The sequence below is a fragment of the Malaclemys terrapin genome, chromosome 2, assembly GCF_027887155.1.
Source record: "Malaclemys terrapin pileata isolate rMalTer1 chromosome 2, rMalTer1.hap1, whole genome shotgun sequence".
NCBI classification, from domain to species: Eukaryota; Metazoa; Chordata; order Testudines; family Emydidae; genus Malaclemys; species Malaclemys terrapin.
Genome location: NC_071506.1, coordinates 286,576,465 through 286,595,478, shown reverse-complemented (window position 1 = coordinate 286,595,478; position 19,014 = coordinate 286,576,465). Strand labels below are relative to the sequence as shown.

The 19,014-nt window shown below is 53.5% G+C and overlaps 1 protein-coding gene across 1 annotated transcript in view; it reads left to right on the top strand.

Annotated features, from left to right (window-relative positions):
• Nucleotides 1-19,014, top strand: part of KCNH2 (potassium voltage-gated channel subfamily H member 2) — a 124,652-nt gene that overhangs the window by 95,078 nt on the left and 10,560 nt on the right. Inside the window, exons 6-8 of the mRNA XM_054016842.1 lie at nucleotides 12,067-12,498; nucleotides 15,765-16,152; nucleotides 16,689-16,888. Of these exons, the coding sequence (XP_053872817.1) occupies nucleotides 12,067-12,498; nucleotides 15,765-16,152; nucleotides 16,689-16,888 (1,020 nt within the window). The remainder of the gene's footprint in view (nucleotides 1-12,066; nucleotides 12,499-15,764; nucleotides 16,153-16,688; nucleotides 16,889-19,014) is intronic.

The window sequence follows — 19,014 nt, the reverse complement described above, 5'->3', positions numbered from 1 at the left end:
AAGCAATTCCCCTCTCTGATCAGCTGACCCCAGCCCAGCAAGCTGAGATCGGAGGGGTGCTGCATCTGTACCAAGAGCTGTTTTCCAACCAGCCTGGACACGCTAATCTGACTGTCCACCGGGTGCAGACAGGATCGCACCCGCCTATAAAATGCCCCCCCCTTCCGAGTCACAGGGAAAACTGCTCAGGACCTGGAAAGAGAGGTCAATGACATGCTGGCTTTGGGGGTGATCCAGCCGTCTTCCAGCCCTTGGGCCTTGCCGGTGGTGCTGGTCCCCAAAAAGGACGGGTCGATCCGGTTCTGTGTGGACTATCGGAAGCTCAATGCCATCACTGTAGCCGATGCCTACCCCATGCCCAGGCCTGACGAGCTCCTAGACAAGCTGGGAGGTGCTCGGTACCTTACCACCATGGATCTTACAAAGGGCTATTGGCAAGTGCCGCTGGATGCAGATGCCAGGCTGAAATCGGCCTTTATCACCCCTCTGGGGCTCTATGAGTTCCTGACCCTGCCCTTCGGCCTCAAGGGAGCGCCGGCCACCTTCCAGCGCCTGGTGGATCAGCTACTGAGGGGGATGGAGAGTTTTGCCGTGGCGTATATCGATGACATCTGTGTCTTTAGCCAGACCTGGGAGGGGGATGTCCCAGGTTAGACAAGTGCTGGACCGACTCCAGAAGGCTGGGCTGACCGTAAAACCGGAGAAGTGCAAGGTGGGGATGGCTGAGGTATCCTACCTAGGCCACCGGGTGGGAAGCGGCTGCCTAAAGCCGGAACCAGCCAAAGTGGAGGTGATCAGAGACTGGCCTGCTCCGCAAACCAAAAAGGAGGTCCAAGCCTTTATTGGGATGAAGTCCTTGCTTTTTCCAGTACATTTTCAATGGATATCTCTGATAGATCCAAGGATAGTGTCTCTTGCTGGACAAAGTTCTACTACTGTTGTAGCAGATGCCTGGATGACATTGTTTAATGACTGTACCAATGCTGGCTTTGGTGAGATCCAACTGAGAGTGCCAATTCAGGACAAATTGCTTAGAGCAGGGCAGTTACAGACCAAGGCTGGGGTCCTTTGCACACCAAGGCAAACTAAACCAGCCCGACAGAGAAGACTTCAGTTTTACCCCACTGGCTAACCACAAGTCACACAAGCAATTCCCTCAGACGCTCCAGTTTCCCAGTATCACCACCAGTGCCACTCGTTATGGGGACGAATGGTTATGAAAACCAATACCCCAGTAAAAGAAAAAAGGTTCTCCCGATCCCAAAGGACCAAGCCCCAGATCCAGGTCAATATACAACTCAGATCTTATCCACAAATCACGCTGTTGCCAATCCTTTAGAATCTAAAATCGAAAGGTTTATTCATAAAAGGAAAAAGATAGAGATGAGAGTTACAATCGGTTAAATGGAATCAATTACATCCAGTAATGACAAAGTTCTTGGCTCAGGCTTGTAGCAGCGATAGAATAAACTGCAGGTTCAAATCAAGTCTCTGGAACATCCCCCGCTGGGATGGGTCCTCAGTCCTTTGTTCAGAGCTTCAGCTTGTAGCAAAGTCCCTCCAGAGGTCAGAAGCAGGACTGAAGAGAAGATGGAGGAGCTGCAGTAGCTTTTTATAGTCTCTTGCCATGTGGCCTGTGCTTCCTTTGTTCCAAACACAAGCTGCCCAGCACGTGGCATGGAAAAACCTTAGAGTTCGGTCCCTAGGCATGTCCCTGCCTTGCTGAGTCACAAGGTGTATCTGCCTTCTCTCAGTGGGTCAGTTGTATAGTTGATGATCCTTAATGGGCCATTAAGCAGGCTAGGCCGAGCTGACACCAAATTGTCTGGGGTGTCACCCAGAAGCACAGCACAAGTTTGAAATACAGAGAGTGTGACGGGTTGGATCACAGAAACCCCCTTGGTGTTGCCAACTGATGTCCCAAGACTACTTCTGCCCCTGCTTTCCTGCCCTCCCAGCCTGGGACTTCAGTGCCCTGCCTGGTTTGAGCCAGACCCGCTAGCCTGCTGCAAAACCAGACCCAAGTCTGAACCACGTCCCCTAACAGCTGTAGGCTTAACCGAAAGCGGCTTTAAAAGTGTTCCTGTCTCTAACACTCAGATGCCCAGCTCCCAATGGGGTCCAAACCACAAATAAATCCATTTTACTCTGAATAAAGCTTATACAGGGCAAACTCATAAATTGTTCGCCCTCTATAACACTGATAGAGAGATATGCACAGGTGTTTGCCCTCCCCCCCAGGTATTAACACATATTCTGGGTTAATTAATAAGGAAAAAGTGATTTTATTAAATACAGAAAGTTGGATTTAAGTGGTTCCAAGTAGTAACAGACAGAACAAAGTGAATTACCAAGCAAAATAAAATAAAACACACAAGTCTATGTCTAAGAAAACTGAATACAAATAACACCTCACCAGTTCCAGTAAGCTTTCTTTTACAGACTAGTCTCCTTGTAGTCTGGGTCCAGCAATCACTCACACCCCCTGTAGTTACTGTCCTTTGTTCTAGTCTCTTTCAGGTATCCTGGGGGGTGGAGAGGCTATCTCTTTAGCCAGCTGAAGACAAAATGGAGGGGTCTCCCAGGGGTTTAAATAGACTTTCTCCTCTGGGTGGATACCCCCCTCCTCTCTCCTATGCAAAGTCCAGCTCCAAGATGGAGTTTTGGAGTCACATGGGCAAGTCACATGTCCCTGCATGACTCAGTTTTTACCAGCCAAGCCACAATCCTGGTGTGACATTATTGATATAATCTGGGACCATATAGATCATTGTTGCAACCAAGGTCCTGTAGTGGCACCAAATCTTGTATAAAGGGGGTCAAATGGGGTGTCTAAGACAAGGTTCTGGTTTACTGGTTATGATTATGCTGTCTATACGTGTGTATCAGTTTTGTAGTTGAAGTTATGAATATTGGCTCTATACTGTCTGTATTGCAAACTTATGCTATGCTTCTGGGTGACATCCCAGACAAGTTGGTGTTAGCTCTGCCTAGCCTGTTTGATGGCCCATTAAGGACCATCAGCTATACAATGGACACATTGAGAAAACGCAAATATGCCTTGAGACTCAGCAAAGTATGCGGGAATTGGCCCATGTGACTCCAGACTCCATTTTGCTGTAATTTTCCACAGTAAGAACAAAGAGGTGTTCTTACACCTGGAAAAGACTATATAAGGCTGAGGCCTCATCTCCATCTTGTCTTCAATCCTGTTTCATACCTCTGGAGGAACTTTGCTACAAGCTGAAGCTCTGAACAAAGGACTGATGACCCATCCCAGCGGGGGATGTTCCAGAGACTTGATTTGAACCTGCAGTTTATTCTATCGCTGCTGCAAGCCTGAACCAAGAACTTTGCCATTGCTGTATGTAGTTGATTCCCATTTAACCAATTCTAACTCTCATCTCTATCTTTTTCCTTTTATGAATAAACCTTTCGATTTTAGATTCTAAAGGATTGGCAACAGCGTGATTTGTGGGAAAGATCTGATTTGTATATTGACCTGGGTCTGGGGCTTGGTCCTTTGGGATCGAGAGAACCTTTTTTGTGTATATTGGGATATTAGTTTTCATAACCATTCGTCCCCATAACGAGTGGTACTGGTGGTGATACTGGGAAACTGGAGTGTCTAAGGGAATTGTTTGTGAGACTTGCGGTTAGACAGTGGGGTGAGACCGAAGTCCTCTTAGTCTGGCTGGTTTGGTTTGCCTTAGAGGTGGAGAAACCCCAGTCTGGGGCTGTAACTGCCCTGTTTGAGCAATTTGTCCTGCATCCGAAGAAGTGGGCTGTAGTCCACGAAAGCTTATGCTCTAATAAATTTGTTAGTCTCTAAGGTGCCACAAGTACTCCTGTTCTTTTTGTCCTGAATTGGCACTCTCAGTTGGATCCCGCCAGAACTGCATTGTCACAGTGGCGTAGTCGTGCTTGGATCCACAGAACCAGGTCAATTAAGCTTTGGGTCAGAACCCCACGCTGTCCAAATTTGAATTTTGGGAGTGAGAGTTTTGTTGGTTAAAGAGCTGCTGCAATGGCTGAGCAAAGAGCATATGAGGGACTTGGCAAAAAAGCCCTGGAAGATTTGTGTTCAGAAAAGAGGATAAGCTTTAGAAAGAAAGCTGCAAATCAAGAACTGAGAAATCTGTTAATAGCCAGTGATCAGGGGGCAAGAGCACAGCCCTTACCTGAGGCTACAGAAGATGCAGAAAAATTAGAGTGCAAAAGGCGACAAGTAAACTGCAATTTGAGCATGAACAGAAGCTAGCAGATCTTCGATTGCTGGAGAAGCAAAAAATAGCAGAATTAGAGAAGGAGGCTGATGAGAGAGAAGAGAGAGCTCGTAAGGGGCGTCTAGAGCTGCTCGCTGCTGAATAGGAGACTTGCAAGATGGAACAGGAGACGGCCAGACTTCAGCTCCAAGTAATGGAAGAGCGGAGAAAGTCATCCCCACCTGGTACTCCACTTCCCCCCCGCCATGAGAAAAACTGGGAAAGGATGTGTCCCATTTACAACGATACTGAGGATACAGAGGAGTTTTTGTCTACCTTTGAATGCCTCTGCAATCTGTACCAGATCCCTGAGGGTCAGCGAATGCCTGTCCTGCTGACCAGACTGACTGGAAAAGCCAGGGAGGTGTTCAATGACTTGGGGGAACAAGAAGCCTTAGATTATGAGCGGTTTAAGGATTCTGTGTTAAGGCGGTTCAAGGTTACTCCTGAATCTTACAGAGTTAAGTTTAGAGAGTTTAAAATGTCTAAGGATTGTACTTTTGTGGAATGTGCTCATAAGCTGATGGGTTTTGTTAAAAAGTGGGTTGTGGGAGCCAAGGCGCATGGGAGTTTTGAAAAACTGCTGGATTTAATAACTTTGGAACAGTTCTTAGACATTGTGCCTGACAATGTGAGAGCAGCTGTGTGTGACAGGGACCCTGAGTCAGTCCTACGGGCAGCAGAGATTGCGGATGCCCATACCCAAAACAGGGCTCGAGAAGGGTGTAAAACCCCGGGGAAAACTAATCACCATTCTCCCCAGTTCAAGAGGAGGGAAGGATTTAAAAATAAACCTGACTCTTCTAAAGGAGTTCAAGGGGGCCTGGAGGGTAGGAACACACATCCCAGGACAGAACAGGTTACATGCTATGTGACGAACTGGGACTGTTCTTGCTGGGGTGTGTGAATGCTGACAGGCGAGTGTGGCTAGGATGGTCTGCATCGGGGGATGGGAGTCTGCCCGAGGGAACATACCTGAGCTTGTAACATGAGAACCCAGGAAGGGGTTGGAGGCCAGGTGACTCCGGGGCCCGGGAAACTGAAAAAAGGCGGTGGGAGGGGTCGCTGAAGGCAGAGTGCTGGAAGCGGGCTGGAGAGATGGCTGGGAGGCAGAGATGGCTCTGACCCCCCCCCCAAAGGGGGGTGGGCTGGGATGCCCTGGACCCCAAGCTGGACCTAACTGAGGGGGGCCCTGTTGTCTGTGCCTGCAAGACCTGTCTTGGACTGTATTCCTGTCATCCAAATAAACCTTCTGCTTTACTGGCTGGCTGAGAGTCATGGTGAATCGCAGGAGGCCGGGGGTGCAGGGCCCTGAGTCCACCAATACTCCGTGACATGCTATCACTGTGGTATGCTGGGCCACATGAGACCAGACTGCCCGACACTGAAGGGCAGCCCAAAACCAGCAATCCCAAATGCTATGGCCAATGCTAACCCTGTTGTTACAAACTCACAGGCAAGCTACACAGAGCCCAGCTCTATTGCCCTTTGTGCAAATGCTGTTTCTGTGGTCTCTGAAGAATTTGACTTAAAACTCATATTACAGCTAAATATGGGGGAAATAACGCAGAGTTTATTAGCAGTGCAGAAGAGAATGGAGTGAGGTGTATGGCATGGAGGGACACCGCAGCAGATATTACTCTGGTTAAAGCAAGTCTTGTCAGGAAGGAAGATTATTTGCCAGGTGAAGATGTAACTGTTGTAGCCTTATCTGAGTATTTTGTCAGGGTGCCTTTGGCTAAAATCCATCTGAAATGGAAGGGTTTGGAGGGCACCATGGTTGTGGGAGTAAAAGACACAATCCCTAAGGATATTATGATTGGGAATGATATTAAAGCTATGGTCAGTCAAGTTAATACAAACCAAGCACAAGAGAGGATTGATCCTAAGGTTGCGCCTATGGAGGGTTTCTCCAAAAGTTTGTCTTTGGGAAGTAGCTGTTTGGCTGTGAATGAAGTTTCTGAATGTCTATCTAATGTCTCAGAAGTAAATCTGGAATTAGGTCACGTGAAGGGAGAGGAGAACGAGAAGATATTGGATGAGCGTAGGCAGTCTTGTGAGCTGATGGCTTTATCTAGTCAGCAGTTTGGGAAGGCAAGGAAAGTGGAAGATGAGTGTCCCTATACCTTACCTTACTCTAAGGTGCCACAAGTACTCCTGTTCTTTTTGCCTATACCTTACCTGTTTCCTGTGCGAAGAATAGTGACAGTGAAGGGAATGGGCCTGTGTCTGTCAGGGGTATTGACTTGCCTATGGAGGGAGCTACCCCAGTCTCCAAGCAGTTGTCGGTGAACAGCCCTGTGTGCTGGGACAAGGGAAATGAAATCCCAAACTGTGTGTCTGGTAAAGGAAAATGTGTCTCCAACTCTTCTTTGTCTGTGGAGCAGACAGAAGGTGCCTTTCAGCCTGTGATGGTTGAGGTTAGTGCAGTTGTCTCAGAGTTGGTTCTGGATTCAACTCAAGCCCAGGAAGGGAATGGTCCTAAGTCTGTGTCTGCTGGGGAGAATGGCACTGGAACTAGGTTGCATCCTGTTAGTGTCTTAGCAAAATCCCAGAGACCAGACAATTCTGGTGCTTGTATTTTGCCTGTTGCTCATGTGTGGTTGGAGAAGGGTGTAGCAACTCTGTCTGATCAGGGTGATACCCTAGCCAGGGCACAAGGAGAGCAGAAAGGTAATTTGGTTGTGGTACCTACTGACAGTTTAACAACTTGTAGCAAAAAGGAAAAAATTCCTAAGCTTCTGTGTGGCAAAGGAAAGGAGAATGCTTCTGACCTTTCATCCAGTGAGTCTATGGGTTTGCCTGAAAGGGAATTGTGTAGAAATCTGCCTGCTGGGCCAAAGGTGATCCTGGATGTAAGTAAGACCCAGACAGAGTCTGTTGTTTCTCAGGAAAGTGTTCCTTTAGAGCAAGCCCTAGGTGAAGAGGGTAAGGGCAAAATTTCTGTGAGGGGTGATTTGCTGCTTAGAAAAGCTCCCGGGGAAAGGAATCCTCATGGTAATCTGTGCAAGCAGTTCCCTGAAACTGAAGGGTGTGAGAGTGATTTAATCAAGGAAGTTTCAGTTCCTAACAGCCAGAAATTGTCTGTTGTGAATGGATCCACTGACTTTCATTTTGAAAGATCCAGTGTGGGTAGCTCTGAGAAGGTCTCAGATGGATTAAGAGCTGTTAAGAAAGTTGAGCAGCCCTATATCCAAGTGGCTGTGTGTGGCCAGCTTGTTGGGAAGACAATGGTGTTGGGACAGGACTGTCTCCATTCTAATTCTTTAAATGAGCAGTCTGTGCTTCAGGGTCTGAGGACAGATTTGGTTACTGGTGTGTCAGAGCAGAACAGTTGCTTGAGGATGTGGGGGAGAGCAAGCAAACTCTCACCCTCAAACTCTTTGGATTTGTGTGGTATCACTTTAAGACAGAGTCCAGCCTTGGAAATAGGGTGACCAGACAGCAAGTGTGAAAAATCAGGACGGGGGTGGGGGGTAATAGGAGCCTATATAAGAAAAAGACCCAAAAATCGGGACTGTCCCTATAAAATCGGGACATCTGGTCACCCTACTTGGAAATAATAGCAGTTAAGGATATGAAAACTGGTGGACTGGCTCTGGTCTGGGGTAATGCAAATTACTTGCCTGGCTGGGAAAGGAAGGACTTGCTAATAGCTGTTAGCACAGAGAGCCCACCCCATCAGCCAGTGAATTCTGTTAAGCAAGAGAAATCAGGGTTTGATCCTGCAGGACAAGGAGGAAAGAGAAAACTGAATTTGGCAAAGGGAAGCCACAGGTTAACCCTAAAATGCCCAAACTCCAGTGGTATTGAACCAAAGGTGTGGCATGACAAACATGATTGTAACTGGACACTTGCAATGGATTTGTTGTTATTGCTAATGGTAAATTTTGTAACTAACGTGTTGCTATTACCACAAACTGTAAAAATGTACAATGTGCCTAATCTTTTGGAGAATCCCTTGAACATGTTAAAAGGAATACACGAGAACACACATTATGTTAAAAGGCCTTGTTATACTGGTGTTTCACAGTTAATGCCTGTAAACAGTATTGGAACTTTCCACAGGGAAAAAGACATTCCAGACTTGATGTGCTGTATGAAAAGGGAAACCGAGGCACACTACCATATTGCTTTCATGGCTAAATGCCAAGATTCCTGTACTATAAACAACCTTAATATCTACATTAACTTGATGTTAATTGGGTTCCAAACATTTGCCCGAGCTTGTATGGATGAAGTAGCTGTTTTCTTTAGCTCTTGGCAAGATCACATGAGACATACAGGAACCATGCTGCCAGAGCAGATCCAATCCACTATTGTTCTAACTAAGTTTTACCTTGAGTTTGTGAAGAGATTCAATCATGTTATTGAACATAAAAAGAACAGGAGGACTTGTGGCACCTTAGAGACTAACACATTTATTAGAGCATAAGCTTTCGTGGACTACAGCCCACTTCTTCGGATGCATATCGTGGGCTGTAGTCCACGAAAGCTTATGCTCTAATAAATGTGTTAGTCTCTAAGGTGCCACAAGTACTCCTGTTCTTTTTGCGGATACAGACTAACACGGCTGCTACTCTGAAACCTGTTATTGAACATGATTTTGATAAACCATTTCTGTTATACACTGGTACGGCTTCTAACCCAATACTAGCCATAGTGAGACAGACCCAAGGATGGGGAGCTCTTGGGATGCAGTCAGTGATGTTTGTGTCATCCCTTCCTGCATCAATTTTGCGTTGGGGGTGTGACGTTATTGACATAAATTGGGACCGTATAGATCATTGTTGCAACCAAGGTCCTGTAGTGGCACCCAAATCTTGTATAAAGGGGGTCAAATGGGGTGTCTAGGACAAGGTTATGGTTTACTGGTTATGATTGTGCTGTCTGTGTGTGTGTATCAGTTTTGTAGTTGAAGTTATGAATATTGGCTCTATACTGTCTGTATTTCAAACTTATGCTATGCTTCTGGGTGACATCCCAGACAAGCTGAGATTAGCTCTGCCTAGCCTGCTTGATGGCCCATTAAGGACCATCAGCTATAGAATGGACTCATTGAGAAAAGGCAAATATGCCTTGAGACTCAGCAAAGTATGCAGGGACTGGCCCATGTGACTCCAGACTCCATTTTGCTGTAATTTTCCACAGTAAGAACAAAGAGGTGTTCTTACACCTGGAAAAGACTATATAAGGCTGATGCCTCATCTCCATGTTGTCTTCAATCCTGCTTCTTACCTCTGGAGGAACTTTGCTACAAGCTGAAGCTCTGAACAAAGGACTGAATGACCCATCCCAGCGGGGGATGTTCCAGAGACTTGATTTGAACCTGCAGTTTATTCTATCGCTGCTGCAAGCCTGAACCAAGAACTTAGCCATTACTGTATGTAATTGATTCCATTTAACCAATTCTAACTCTCATCTCTATCTTTTTCCTTTTATGAATAAACCTTTCGATTTTAGATTCTAAGGGATTGGCAACAGCGTGATTTGTAGGAAAGATCTGATTTGTATATTGACCTGGGTCTGGGGCTTGGTCCTTTGGGATCGAGAGAACCTTTTTTGGGTATATGGGTATATTGGTTTTCATAACCATTTGTCCCCATAGCGAGTGGCACTGGTGGTGATACTGGGAAACTGGAGTGTCTAAGGAGATTGCTTGTGAGACTTGCAGTTAGCCAGTGGGGTGAGACTGAAGTCCTCTTAGTCTGGCTGGTTTGATTTGCCTTAGAGGTGGAGAAACCCCAGCCTGGGGCTGTAACTGCCCTGTTTGAGCAATTTGTCCTGAATTGGCGCTCTCAGTTGGGTTCCGCCAGAACCGCATTGTCACACCTGGGAAGGCTCAGATGTGGATTGGCATCTTCAAGTTCATTGTTGGCTTAAATGGTTTTTGATTGGGCACTTAATTTGCACTTTTCTCAAGAAGCTGCCCAAAAGCTTTACTAAGGCTACTTAAAATCAAACCAGTACACAGGCAACATTCATAACTTTGAATACAACAATGACACATGCATGCAGATAGGATGAATAGATTCAGTAGATCAGAACCTTTACAGAGATAGGCTACATGTGCCATGTAACATAAAACATATTCCAGTGATGTCACATGTACGTTCATAAGCCTTACTGAGGGCACCGTCACAGACAGTATAGCGCCAATAATTGTAACTTTAAATACAAAACTGATCCATGCACCCAGAGAGCAGAATCATAACCAGCAAGCCAGAACCTTGTCATAGACACCTTATTTGACCCCCTTTGGACAAGATTTGGTGCCTCTACAGGACCTTGGTTGCAACAATGGTCTCTACGGTCCCAGTTCATGTCAGTAACGTCACAGTTCAGCAGCGCAGCTGCTTCCGAATTAAAGCTCCTGGCGCACTGACAGCCTCCCGTGCTCCTGTGCAGGGGCCCAGTGTGTGTGGCCATCACCCCCCCCCCCCCAGACACAGCTGATGTGCTGCCCGGGTGCTCGAGAGGTGCAAGGCCGTCTGTCTGTGGGGTCCTCAGCACCGGCCCTGCTCTCACCCTGCACTGGGTGCAGCTCTTAGATGGGACGCAGACACCAGGCCTGGGAGCACCATCCCCTCTCAGTCAGTGCTGGCCCCAGTGCAGCAGTAGGAGGCACTGGGCCAAAGGGAGTGAAGGGGGAGGGATAGCTCAGTGGTTTGAGCATTGGCCTGCTAAACCCAGGGTTCTGAGTTCAATCCTTGAGGGGGCCACTTAGGGATCTGGGGCAAAAATCAGTACTTGGTCCTGCTAGTGAAGGCAGGGGGCTGGACTCAATGACCTTTCAGGGTCTCTTCCAGTTCTAGGAGATAGGATATCTCCATTAATTTATTTAATTTAAATTTAGGGGCTCAGCAGGGGGCACCGTACTGGAGGGAAAGGGGGGGGGGCAGCTCAACAGGGGGCATCATTCTTGGGGAGTGGACAGGGGCTCAATGGGGGAGTGCTGTGTTTGGGGAGTGGATGGGGGGGTGCCGTGCTCAGGGAGCAGGGTAGGGGGCTCAGCCGGGGGCACCGTACTCAGGGAATGGGGGGATTCAGGGGGGAGGTGCCGTGCCCAGGGAGTGGACGGGGGCTGAGTGGGCAGTGTGGTACTCAGGGAGCGGGCAGGCTCTCGGGCAGGCTGGAGCATTGCATGCTGGGAGCCTGGCTCAGGAAGTGGACGGGGGCCGAGCGGGCAGCGTGGTACTCAGGGAGCGGGCAGGCTCTCGGGCAGGCTGGAGCATTGCATGCTGGAAGCCCGACTCAGGGAGTGGACGGGGGCCGAGCGGGCGGCGTGGTCCTCAGGGAGCGGGCGGGCTCTCGGGCAGGTTGGAGCATTGCATGCTGGGAGCCCGGCTCAGGAAGTGGACGGGGGCCGAGCGGGCAGCGTGGTACTCAGGGAGCGGGCAGGCTCTCGGGCAGGCTGGAGCATTGCATGCTGGAAGCCCGACTCAGGGAGTGGACGGGGGCCGAGCGGGCGGCGTGGTCCTCAGGGAGCGGGCGGGCTCTCGGGCAGGTTGGAGCATTGCATGCTGGGAGCCCGGCTCAGGAAGTGGATGGGGGCCGAGCGGGCGGCGTGGTACTCAGGGAGCGGGCGGGCTCTCAGGCAGGCTGGAGCATTGCATGCTGGGAGCCCGGCTCAGGAAGTAGACGGGGGCCGAGCGAGCGGCGTGGTACTCAGGGAGCGGGCGGGGTCTTGGGCAGGCTGGAGCATTGCATGCTGGGAGCCCGGCTCTGGGCGTGCCACGTGATGCCCATGGCCCTGCCCTGCAGGCTCGTTGCCCGGCTCCCCAGCCCCGTGTCCCCGCAGGTCCTGTCCCTCGGGGCCGACGTGCTCCCGGAGTACAAGCTGCAGGCACCGCGCATCCACAAATGGACCATCCTGCACTACAGCCCCTTCAAGGCGGTGTGGGACTGGCTCATCCTGCTGCTGGTCATCTACACGGCCGTCTTCACGCCCTACTCGGCCGCCTTCCTGCTCAATGATCAGCAGGAGGACTTGCGGCACACCTGTGGCTACTCCTGCAGCCCGCTCACCGTGGTGGACCTGCTGGTGGACATCATGTTCCTCATCGACATTGTCATCAACTTCCGCACCACCTATGTCAACTCCAACGAGGAGGTGGTGAGCCACCCGGGCCGCATCGCCATCCACTACTTCAAGGGCTGGTTCCTCATCGACATGGTGGCCGCCATCCCCTTCGACCTGCTCATCTTCGGTTCCGGCTCCGGCTCCGAGGAGGTAACGACCGCGCTGGCCCTGGGGCGACTCCAGACCTGCCGTGGGGGTGGGGGGCTGGCCCCACCCCTGTATAACCCAGGTCCTCTCCAGCCCCGCCCCGTCTGATCCAATCCTGCCCCCGTCCAACCCAGGTACTTTCCAGCCCCACTCCCATCTAAGCCACCCACCTTCCAGCCCAGTCCTGTCCCACCCAGCCGCCTTCCAGCTTAGCCCCCTGTCACGGACCTACAGGCTCGGGGCTGCGCCCCCAGCTTTGGGACAGTCTCTGGGAGGCCCCTTCACTGGGCCAGCCCCCCTGGGGGTCCCACTCTGCCTCCAGTGTGAGCCACGCGGCCTCACCACCCGCTAAAGTGGCCCTCTGGACCTGCAGCCCCCCCGTGAGCTCTGGGCAGCGAGTCCCCCGGAGACACCCCTGAGGGAGACTCGGCTGCTCGCAGGGATCAGGGCCCCTCGCCCAGCCCTGGCAGGGATACTCCCAGCGCGGGCACAGCCGGGTTCAGTCGTTAGCGGGTGCCTGGCCTAGGGGCCTTAGGGCAGCCCAGGACAATGAAGGGCGAAGCAGGGTCCGTCCTGGCCAGCCCCGAGCCCAGCCCGGCTGTGGGGAACCCTGGGGTCCGGCGCCGTCTGTCTGTGCGGCCTCCCTGGTCAGATTCCAGGTGAGAGCCCGACTGCTTCCCACAGCCCCATGTAACCCCCCCTCCCCAAGCCCTGTGATCCCGAGCTGGGGGCTGTAGCTCAGGGGGGCCAGATCTCTCTGGAGCTTGGGTTCCTGGGTGTCCATGTCCTGGCCATTGGATTTGCCATTGTCCTCTCATGCTGCACTGCTATGAGGTTAGGGCCCCGGCAGCTAGCGACTCCCAGCCTGCCCTGAGAGCAGACAGGCCTTCCCCCTCCCCAGGTAACAGTGCAGCATGTGGGGAAACTGAGGCACACACAGCCTTCATAAAGATATTGTGAACGAGATCATAGAATCACAGAGTCGTAGGGCTGGGAAGGACCTCGAGAGGTCACCTAATCCAGTCCCCTGAACGCAGGGCAGGACTAAGTATTCTTTAGACCAGGGGTTCTCAAACAGGGTCGGGACCCCCCCAGGGGTGGCCAACCTGAGTTTGAGAAGGAGCCAGAATTTGCCAATGTACATTGCCAAAGAGCCACAATAATATGTCAGCAGCCCCCCATCCGCTCCCCCATCCCACTCCCAGCGCCTCCCACCCATCGCCAGCTCTGCCAATTAGCGCCTCCGCCTCCATCCCTGCACCTCCAGATCAGCTGTTTCGTGGCATGCAGGAGGCTCTGGGGGGAGGAGCGAGGGCACGGCCGGCTCAGGGGAGGGGGCGGGAAGGGGTGGAGTGGGGGCAGGGCCTGTGACAGAGCCAGGGGTTGAGCAGTGAGCACCCCCCGGCACATTGGAAAGTTGGCGCCTGTAGCTCCAGCCCCGGTGTCGGTGCCTGTACAAGGAGCTGCATGTTAACCCCTGAAGAGCCGCATGCGGCTCCGGAGCCCCAGGTTAGCTGCCCCTGCCTCAGGGGGTCGCGAGGGTAAGTGGAGGGTCACCCCCAAGCCCCGCTTCGCCAGTAGCATCTCTAATGGTGTTAAATATTCAAACCAGGTTGTAATGTGTAAGGGGGGGTCGCACTCAGAGCCTGGCTGTGAAAGGGGTCCGTCACCAGGACAAATGTTTGAGAACCGCTGGCAGGTGTTTTAATGTGCATTAATCTGACTAACCACCAGGCCAGCTGGGGCCAGGGTGGGGGTCGCATTCCCCAGATGGGGCTGTATCCTGGGGCGTAGAGGCTCGGGGAAGGACCTGGGGGCTGTGGGGAAAGCAGCTGAACACGGGTGCCTCTAACAGCCCTGCTCTGGCTCAGCCAGCCGGGCCGGATGCAGGGGCTCCGGGGGGAACCCAGCCCTGGACTCTGCGGGAGGCTGGACAGGCTGGGCTGGATGCAGGGGTGTAACAATGCGGTTCTGGTGGAACCCAACTGAGAGTGCCAACTCAGGACAAATTGCTCAAATAGGGCAGTTACAGCCCAAGGCTGGGGTTTGTTCTACCTCTAAGGCAAACCAAACCAGCCAGACTAGGAGGACTTCGGTCTCACCTCCTGGCTAACCGCAAGTCTCATAAGCAATCTCCTTAGACACCCCAGTTTCCCAGTATTACCACCAGTGCCGCTCGTTATGGGGACAAATGATTATGAAAACCAATACCCCAGTAAAAGAAAAAGGTTCTCCTGATCCCAAAGGACCAAGCCCCAGACCCAGGTCAATATACAAATCAGATCTTACCCACAAATCACGCTGTTGCCAATCCTTTAGAATCTAAAATCGAAAGGTTTATTCATAAAAGGAAAAAGATAGAGATGAGAGTTAGAATTGGTTAAATGGAATCAATTACATACAGTAATGGCAAAGTTCTTGGTTCAGGCTTGCAGCAGCAATGAAATAAACTGCAGGTTCAAATCAAGTCTCTGGAATACATCCCCCGCTGGGATGGGTCCTCAGTCCTTTGTTCAGAGCTTCAGCTTGTAGCAAAGTTCCTCCAGAGGTATGAAGCAGGATTGAAGACAAGATGGAGATGAGGCATCAGCCTTATATAGTCTTTTCCAGGTGTAAGAACACCTCTTTGTTCTTACTGTGGAAAATTACAGCCAAATGGAGTCTGGAGTCACATGGGCCAGTCCCTGCATACTTTGCTGAGTTACAAGGCGTATCTGCCTTCTCTCAATGGGTCCATTGTATAGCTGATGGTCCTTAATGGGCCATCAAGCAGGCTAGGCAGAGCTAACACCATGTTGTCTGGGATGTCACCCAGCAGCATAGCATAAGTTTGAAATGCAGACAGTATAGAGCCAATATTCCTAACTTCAACTACAAAATTGATACATACATATAGACGGCATAATTATAACCAGTAAACCATAACCTTGTCTTAGACACCCCATTTGACCCCCTTTACACAAGATCTGGGTGCCACTATAGGACCTTGGTTGCAACAATGATCTATATGGTCCCAGAGTATATCAATAACGTCACAAGGGGCCACAGGGGAAGCCCGGCCCTGGGCTCTGCGGGAGGCTGGACAGGCTGGGCTGGATGCAGGGGCCACAGGGGAAGCCCGGCCCTGGGCTCTGCGGGAGGCTGGACAGGCTGGGCTGGATGCAGGGGCCACAGGGGGAGCCTGGCCCTGGGCTCTGCGGGACACTGGCCACGGGGAGCAGAATGGTCCCCGTGGCTTTGACCCCTGCCCCTCTCTGCTCTGCCCTCAGACTACCACGCTGATCGGGCTGCTGAAGACGGCCCGGCTGCTGCGGCTGGTGCGCGTAGCCCGTAAGCTGGACCGCTACTCGGAGTACGGGGCAGCTGTGCTCTTCCTGCTCATGTGCACCTTCGCCCTCATCGCCCACTGGCTGGCCTGCATCTGGTATGCCATCGGCAACATGGAGCAGCAGAGCATCGGCTGGCTGCACGCACTGGGCGACCAGATTGGCAAGCCCCTGAACCGCAGCGTCCCGCTGCAGGGGCCCAGCATCAAGGACAAGTACGTCACCGCGCTTTACTTCACCTTCAGCAGCCTGACCAGCGTGGGCTTCGGCAACGTCTCCCCCAACACCAACTCCGAGAAGATCTTCTCCATCTGCGTCATGCTCATCGGCTGTGAGTGGGGGCTGGGCGCTGCCTGCACGTGCCCTGCCTGCATCTGCTCTGCCTGCGCCCGCCCGCCCCCTGCTGCCCCCTGCCTGCGTCCGCCCGCTGCCCTGCCTGCCCGCTGCCTGCGCCCGCCCCCTTCCAGCCCGCCCCCAGCCTGCGCCCGTCCTGCCTGCATCCGCCCCCTGCCTGCCACCGCCCACTCCCTGCCTAACCCACACCTGCGTCTGCCTCTCGCCCGTCCCCTGCCTGCCCGCTGCCTGCCCCCTTCCAGCCCTCCCCCAGCCTGCGCCCATCCTGCCTGCATCCGCCCCCAGCCTGTGCCTGCCCCCTGCCTGTGCCTGCCCACTCCCTGCCTAACCCACACCTGCATCTGCCTCTCGCCCGACCCCTGCCTGCCCCATCCCACCCACCCCAGGGGACCATGCTGGGAGGCGTGGCGGGGAAGGGGGTTGTGTATGTGTGTGTGTGCGTGAGCACGTATGTGTGTGCTCGTGCACGTGTGTGTGCGTCCGCACGCTCACCTGCTGCCTCTCTGCCTCCAGCCCTGATGTACGCCAGCATCTTCGGGAACGTCTCGGCCATCATCCAGCGCCTCTACTCGGGCACCGCCCGCTACCACACCCAGATGCTGCGGGTCCGCGAGTTCATCCGCTTCCACCAGATCCCCAACCCGCTGCGCCAGCGCCTGGAGGAGTATTTCCAGCACGCCTGGTCCTACACCAACGGCATCGACATGAACGCGGTGAGCTGCGGCACGGCCCCTGCACTCAGCACGGCCGGTTCCCCAATTCACCCAGAGCCCCCGACGGACCCCCGCCCCTGACGGACCCCGCGGCACGGCCCCTGCACTCAGCACGGCTGGCTCCCCGATTCACCCAGCGCCCCTGACGGACCCCACGGCACGGCCCCTGCACTCAGTACGGCTGGCTCCCCGATTCACTCAGCGCCCCTGACGGACCCCGCGGCACGGCCCCTGCACTCAGCACGGCCGGCTCTCCAATTCACCCAGCGCCCCTGACGGACCCCCGCCCCTGACGGACCCCGCGGCACGGCCCCTGCACTCAGTACGGCCGGCTCTCCGATTCACCCAGCGCCCCTGACGGACCCCGCGGCACGGCCCCTGCACTCAGCACGGCTGGTTCCCCGATTCACCCAGCGCCCCCGACGGACCCCCGCCCCTGACGGACCCCGCGGCACGGCCCCTGCACTCAGCACGGCCGGCTCTCCAATTCACCCAGCGCCCCTGACGGACCCCCGCCCCTGACGGACCCCGCGGCACGGCCCCTGCACTCAGCACGGCCGGCTCTCCAATTCACCCAGCGCCCCTGACGGACCCCCGCCCCTGACGGACCCCGCGGCACGGCCCCTGCACTCAGTACGGCCGGCTCTCCGATTCACCCAGCGCCCCTGACGGACCCCGCGGCACGGCCCCTGCACTCAGCACGGCTGGTTCCCCGATTCACCCAGCGCCCCCGACGGACCCCCGCCCCTGACGGACCCCGCGGCACGGCCCCTGCACTCAGTACGGCTGGCTCTCCGATTCACCCAGCGCCCCTGACGGACCCCGCGGCACAGCCCCTGCACTCAGCACGGCCGGCTCTCCGATTCACCCAGCGCCCCTGACGGACCCCACGGCACGGCCCCTGCACTCAGCACAGCCGGCTCCCCAACCGACTCGATGCACCCAGCTCCCCCAACGCACCCAGAACCCCCTCACCCACTTCACCTGCCCTGTAGGAGCACGTCCCACATTCTGGGTGTCTCGGAGTCACAGCCCGGTGCCTAGGGGCTGCTCGGTATGAAGCCAGCCAGGACTCTGGGGTGGGGACTCCCCTCGGGGCTGTCCAGGGCATGGAGCCTCCTGGGCTACGGGCTTCTCGGGTCTGACCTCGGAGCATTCAGCCCCCTGGTCTCACCGTGTGCTTCCCACAGCGGGGCCACCTGGCTGGGACCCTGGGGAAGCCAGAGGGGCCCTGCCCCCCACTCCGCAGCCAGCCGTGACTCCCAGCCAGCGTGTGACACAGACATGTTATGTCACCTGGTCGCATCCGCCCTCCTGGCTCTCAGGTTCCGAAGGGCACCATCCATCTCTTACATACAGGCACCTGGAGCAGCCTTCCCTGCCCCCGAGGGCCTCAGCAAAGGTCACACACCCTGGAACACAGCGGCTTTTGGCGGGACACAACTGAGAGCATCAACTCAGGACAAATCGCTTACAGCAGGGCAGTTACAGCCCCAGGCTGGGGGTCCTTTATTACTAAGGCACCAAACCAGCCAGACTAAGAGGACTTTGGTCTCACCCCACTGGCTAACCACAAGTCTCACAAGCAATTCCCTCAGACACTCCAGTTTCCCAGTATCACCACCAGTGCCACTCCTTATGGGGACAAATGGTTATGAAAACCAATACCCCAGTAAAAGAAAAAGGTTCTCCTGATCCCAAAGGACCAAGCCCCAGCCCCAGGTCAATATACAGATCAGATCTTACCCACAAATCACGCTGTTGCCAATCCTTTAGAATCTAAAATCAAAAGGTTTATTCATAAAAGGAAAAAGATAGAGATGAGAGCTAGAATGACATACACTCATGGCAAAGTTCTTGGTTCAGGCTTGTAGCAGTGCTAGATAAACTGCAGGTTCAAATCAAGTCTCTGGAACATCCCCAGCTGGGATGGGTCCTCAGTCCTTTGTTCAGAGCTTCAGTTTGTAGCAAGGTTCCTCCAGAGGAAAGAAGCAGGATTGAAGACAAGATGGAGGAGTTTCCAGGGCCTTTTATATTCTCTCTCTTGTGGGCGGAAACCCCTTGGTTCTCCTGTGCAAAATCACAGTAACAAGATGGAGTTTGCTGTCACCTGGGCAAGTCCCACG